The sequence below is a fragment of the Lygodium microphyllum genome, chromosome 18 (genome assembly GCF_053477565.2).
Source record: "Lygodium microphyllum isolate KBCC chromosome 18, Lygodium_microphyllum_v1.1.10, whole genome shotgun sequence".
Taxonomy (NCBI): Eukaryota; Viridiplantae; Streptophyta; class Polypodiopsida; order Schizaeales; family Lygodiaceae; genus Lygodium; species Lygodium microphyllum.
This window is the reverse complement of record NC_141152.1, coordinates 58095339-58101100: the sequence shown is the minus strand read 5'-3', so window position 1 is coordinate 58101100 and position 5762 is coordinate 58095339. Positions and strand designations below refer to the sequence as shown.

Here is a 5762-nt window from a genome sequence, read left to right as displayed (position 1 = left end):
TGATTAAACAAGCCACATATTGTACAATGTGTATGAACGATAAGTGTCTTTAAGGAAAGTTCTTTTTTGTTTACTCTCCCTCACAAAGCACACACCACAAATCTACTAACACATATATTGACACGCTGCCACTATCAATATTTTAATGGTGCAAAAACTAAGTGCAACTACACTATGACTACTCACATAATCGTCGATTATGCAATCATTCACCATTTATTTGAAAATATGTAATAACTTACCAATGTTGTAGGAAACATAGCTTTATCCAACAAGCACATTATCGCGTATACTTTTTTTTTTTGGGAAAGCATTGCACATGCCACAACTAAAACAAATCACCTTAGGGTAAAGGGTCAGAGTGTCATCTAGTAGCCCCCTATTATATCTTTTTTTCCTAAGTGAGTTACTTCGAAAAATTAATAGTTAAACTATATATATTGTGTGGCACTCGAATTAAAAAAAAAAGAGATATTTTGATATTTTTATCAAGCAAACTTACTTATAAATGAAGGGTTTACAAAATAGTAATAACAAAGGACCAATAGAGTGACATTCAAGGATACATTGTTTCAAGCTCTTACAACATCCAAAATTCAAAAAAATTACATTACTCAATTGTTTGGCTCACATTAAGCTTATACTGCAACTTTAAATGGCTAAAAGAGACGCATCTTTTACGAAAAAGTGGTGTATTTTGTTTTTGGGGGCGTCAATTTGTTAGCCCCTTTACCCTAGTCAATACTTTGAAAGTGCATAATGCAATCATGATGCAACTCATAACACATTACTAATAAAGCAATGGCCACTACCTTCTTCCTTCAGGGCCTACAACATTGCATTTTTATAGGCATTAACCCACGCTTTAAACAATTTCGATAAAGGCTTCATACTTTCCAATTTGTGATGATTTCTTGCACGATCATTTTGGTGTTAGTGAAATTGACATGGGCGACGAAGTAGGGCTACTATAAAAACTTCATAAAAAAGCATATATTAAAATTTTAAAGCTTTATTCAAGCCCTCATTCATGTGTAGTATGAATCCCCAAGATCAAACACACATTTTAATGCAAGGCAATCTCAATTGTATGCTTATGACAAGAAAAAGAATACACTATCCGTTGTCTCACCCTCCAAGACATGCATACAAGGTTAGGTTTTTGAGAATTGTTTTTAACTTGATCTGCTTGCTCCACACCTTAGATGGGCCCCAAGATTTAATTGGAGTTGTTTGGCTCTCCATGCTATCACATCCTTATTCATGATAGTATATCTCATTTTGATATTTGAATATTAAGCCCCAATCATTTGAAGGGAGCTCAATCCTGCCACTAAGATTAGCACCCTTGATATAATGATATATAGACAACTACAACTCCAAGTAAAACCCTTCTATTCATAGTAAAAACCTTCCAAATTGTGCATGCCTCATGGCAAGAAACCAACTCCTTCCATCCTCAGTGTGGCTTGCACTGATTTCATCATATCTTCATTAACCCATTTTTGATCATCTAAAAATGCTCCACAATATCATAACAACCACTCAACAAAGACAGCCCTCCTCGTTGTTGGAACCCAAAACATACTAGCTCTTTCCTAGAGAGAAGAAGATGATGATGATGATGAATGATTTTTATGTGGTAGGAACAATCCCAAGTTGCCTTTAGGCATATCTCACAAATCTAGATATTGAACCCTTGTGGATTTAAATGTGAAAATGAGACACACACACACACACACACACACACAGAGCGAGAGAGGAAATGAATGTATGAAACAAAAAAAATTCAACCAATGAGCCCAGAACAATAACACTAACAAAAACAAATAATATTGACGAGCGAAACGCCAGAGGAGAAATCACCAATCAAAATTATTCCTTTTTTTTTTTTTGGGTTGACAAAATGAGTTTCAATGAGAGAAATACGAGTGCCTGGCATTTTCAAATGCTATAGCCTCCCTCCCCCCCCTCCCCTAAGGTCAAAAACGGCTGGCGCCATGCCATGACTTTGCCTGAGAGGCTGGGCCATGTTAAAGAAAATCAGACGTATCGATGGTAGGAGTGACAAGTCAAACATTGCTTATGAAGATAATGTAAGTGTGTGAATAGCAAATTCCAATATAACGACCGTGTTAATTGCCAACTCCAATAAAAAACTCTGGTAATTGTCAACAACACCGGGTGATAGGCTTTTCGACCACCTGTGCAAAATCAATGCATTATGCCGCCACGGCATGTGATCCTGCGCTGACCTTTCCTCCTCCTGCCCTGCCACAGCTGGGTTGGTTTGCCCTTACCCTGCCTCATTCCTGCCATCGCCATGGAGCTTAGCCTCCTTTACTTCTCGGCTTGCAGCGCCCTGAATTTACGACAGTGATCGGAGCATCGAGGCATTTCCTGCCTCAGGAAAATAGAAAACAACAGTTTTGTGTTAACAGAGAGCACAGGTTATGCATGATCTTGAGGTGAATTCGGAGTCTCTGCAGAAACGGAGAACATTGATTATGTATAATCGTGGGGTGAATTCGCAGGTTTTGGATAATCAGGGAGCACTGGTTATGCATTATCTCCGGATGAACTCTAGTTTCCCCTTGGCTCGAGAGATTTGTCTTTGATAGTGAACCCAATCTCAAGGTTATGCCTGGATGGACAATGCTACCGATTTCACTCTGGTGGATCACATAGATTGGGGACCTCCCTGCACCTGCCTTTAGCATCATCTTGAGCACTGCTATAATGCAACCGTCCTATTTGGATTCCCACAGCCTGCCCTGTGAATCGTTTGCCTTCTCGCATTTCCTGTCTTCATACCCATCTTACCGTGAAACTAAGGTAATTGACAGGTTGAGGCATGAAGAGTATCCTCACCTCGACATCAATGGCCAGGTCTGTCTGGATTACACTGGAGGGGGTCTCTTTTCCAGCTTACAGAGGTGCTTCGGAGATGGATCAAGCATAAGCATGTCTTATACTTCAGCAAATCTGGCTACACATGCTATGTATGCAAAGGAAGGAAGCACTGAGAGCTTCTTCAGGAAGCGCATCTTGAAACATCTCAATCTTGATGAGAAAGACTACCACATTGTGTTCACTGCTAATTCGTTTTCAGCTTTTAAGCTACTGGGAGAGTCCTACCCATTCCATGAGGCACAGAATCTGCTTCTTGCTTATGATCATCAGTGTGAGAATATCAATGGGATTGTTGACTGTGCCCATGCAAGATCGGCTACTGTTCAATCCACTTCCTTATCTTCACTGGAGTTGAGAATTGATTCTGTGGACCTTATGAATAAGTTACAGGGGAAAAAGAAGTGTGGCAACCAGAAACAAGAAAACATGAAGGGCCTTTTTGCTTATCCTCACACATCTGGTGTAACTGGATGCAAGAATTCTACCCGGTGGATTAAAGATGCACAGCAAAACGGGTGGCATGTAGTTTTGGAAGCTTCAGGCATCGATGTGAAGATGCTAGACACCCTCCCAGAATTCATAATCTGCTCTTTTTACAATGTGTTTGGTCAGGATCCCACTGGATTTGGATGCCTGTTAATCAGGAATTCTGTTCTCAGGACTCTTGGAGATTCCTCTAGAGCCAGAGCAGTTGGGATGGTCACATTAGTGACCAAACAGGGCTCATCACCAAGTTTGCCAGACATTCCTGTTTCTGTTTTCTGTCAAAACGCGTCAATGTCTCAGCTTTCAAGTGGAGTTTGTGATCATTGGAGCCGTAGCTCTACCTTCTTGCACAGCCTTCCCTCGAGACAAAAATGGCATACTGAGACAGTTACATCTAATAATATGGCATACTCCAGGTTGAAGCAGGGTTCTGAACCTTTGTCGATTCAAGGGTGTAATGGTTTGGCATCGTTTTATGATAACATGCTTCTGTACTCTCTTGCGATTGATTCTGGTGTTTCTCAGGAGAAAAGTTCCTCTTGGTATGGAGAAAGATGTAGGGCTCCACACAATTCACCAATATACTGGAATAAGGGTGCGGCAAATACTCATTCAGATGATGATCATGGTCCTTCCACTTCTCAGAGTTGCCCCCTTCATTATGATGACGTTACTACAAGAAATAGTTCTGATGGTCGATCAACTACACATTTGAAAGGTGTACAGATTCCATCTTTGCGAGCAGAGATTGGCAAATGCAAATCTAATGTGAAATCTTCTAGTACAGGAATCAGCCTGCACAAACAAGAAAAGAAAAATGTGAAAGGCCTATTTTATGGTCATGGTGTTCTTTTTGACATTCCTAACAAGAGTATGTCAACTGATGGGAAAATGTCACAGATTGAAAGCTTTAAACAAATAACAGGGGATGCTTGTTCAGCAGATAATTTTGATCCAAACGAACGTTTTATTCCTGCATCTGATGATATCACATTAGCCACAAAGTTTATTGAAGCAACACATATCTGCAAGGGGCTTGATCATGTGGATATGCTAGGTTGGAAGTGGCTAGATGTTCGACTCAGGTCTCTGACAAGATGGCTTGTCTCTGCTTTGCTCAAGTTGAGGCATCCCCATTCAGAGGGCAAGAAGCTGGTGAGAATTTATAGTCCGACATCACAAGCAGATTGTAGCTCAACCATAGCTTTCACTTTATTGGACTCCAGTGGAAATTTTTTTGACCCTAAGAGAGTGCAGATACTGGCAGATCGCTGCAATATCTCCCTAAGAGTAGGGCTTATTCAAGGTCCAATTTCAACAGAGCACTCGGAACATGATGTTGAATGTCAATTGGAGTTTCTGATGGCTTGTGTGGAGCTTGCTGCTAATAAGTTGTGGCTAAAAGGTGACATCATACACATGGTAGAGGTACCTGTTGTCTGTGCCACCTTGGGCTTCCTAAATAACTTTTCTGATGTATATAGGCTGTGGGTATTTGTTTCTCAATTTCTCGATCCAGAATTTGTTGAGCATGAGGTCTGGCATTATCAAGCTCTCAATCAGGAAAAAATTGAGTTATAAGTGCCTTGCATCTGTCACATGGCTTTTGTTGCTTGTGACGTTCAAAATCCACAATTTTCTCTTCAATTGTTCGGACTTGGTAGAACAAATCATATGCAAATACATCAAGCTTCAACGATTTTTTCAGGCAGATTATTGTCTTAGAAAATAACCATATCTGGCTGTCTGGTGCTGAGAAAACTTGTAAATTGCTTCGCCTATAGAAATAAAATGTGAAATTTTATAATTATGTAAAAGGATCAAGTGTTTGTGTTTTCTTGGCAATCACATGTAACTGAGAGACCGGGAGAGATTGTCTAAATACTTGTTAACCCTTCAGCTTATCCAGCTAAGTATATGCACAGCTTCACGAGTAAGCGCATCACTTTCTTTGTGATTGCAACAAAAGGATGCAATTTGATGCACTTGGAATAGTATGGCACAGCTGCACAAGCATGAGTTTTTGTGTGTGTCTAGACAGCTCATTGGACATTTTAGATTGTACAATCCGTTGATACTTAAAGTCTGTCACACAACTGACTATATCTGATCATATTTCGCTTTTACAAACTTCATTTGTAGCAGTTGAAGTTCCAAACCTAGAGGTGAGATTGTTAGAAGCAAAAAAATATTCCTCTCAACATCTCTCCATGATCTGTGTATCATTGGTCCTTATGTTTCCGTTGATACTTAAAAGTCTGTCACACAACTGACTATATCTGATCATATTTCGCTTTTACATACATCATTTGTAGCAGTTGAAGTTCCAAACCTAGAGGTGAGATTGTTAGAAGCAAAAAAAT

General features: G+C 39.8%; 1 protein-coding gene across 1 annotated transcript; it reads left to right on the top strand.

The window, feature by feature from the left end:
• Window positions 1-2083: 2083 nt before the first annotated feature.
• LOC148020922 (uncharacterized) lies at window positions 2084-5332 on the top strand. Its single transcript, XM_087698750.1, has one exon. It carries the CDS (start codon window positions 2740-2742, stop codon window positions 4978-4980), a length of 2241 nt encoding a protein of 746 aa, XP_087554876.1. The 5' UTR covers window positions 2084-2739; the 3' UTR covers window positions 4981-5332.
• Window positions 5333-5762: the final 430 nt, after the last annotated feature.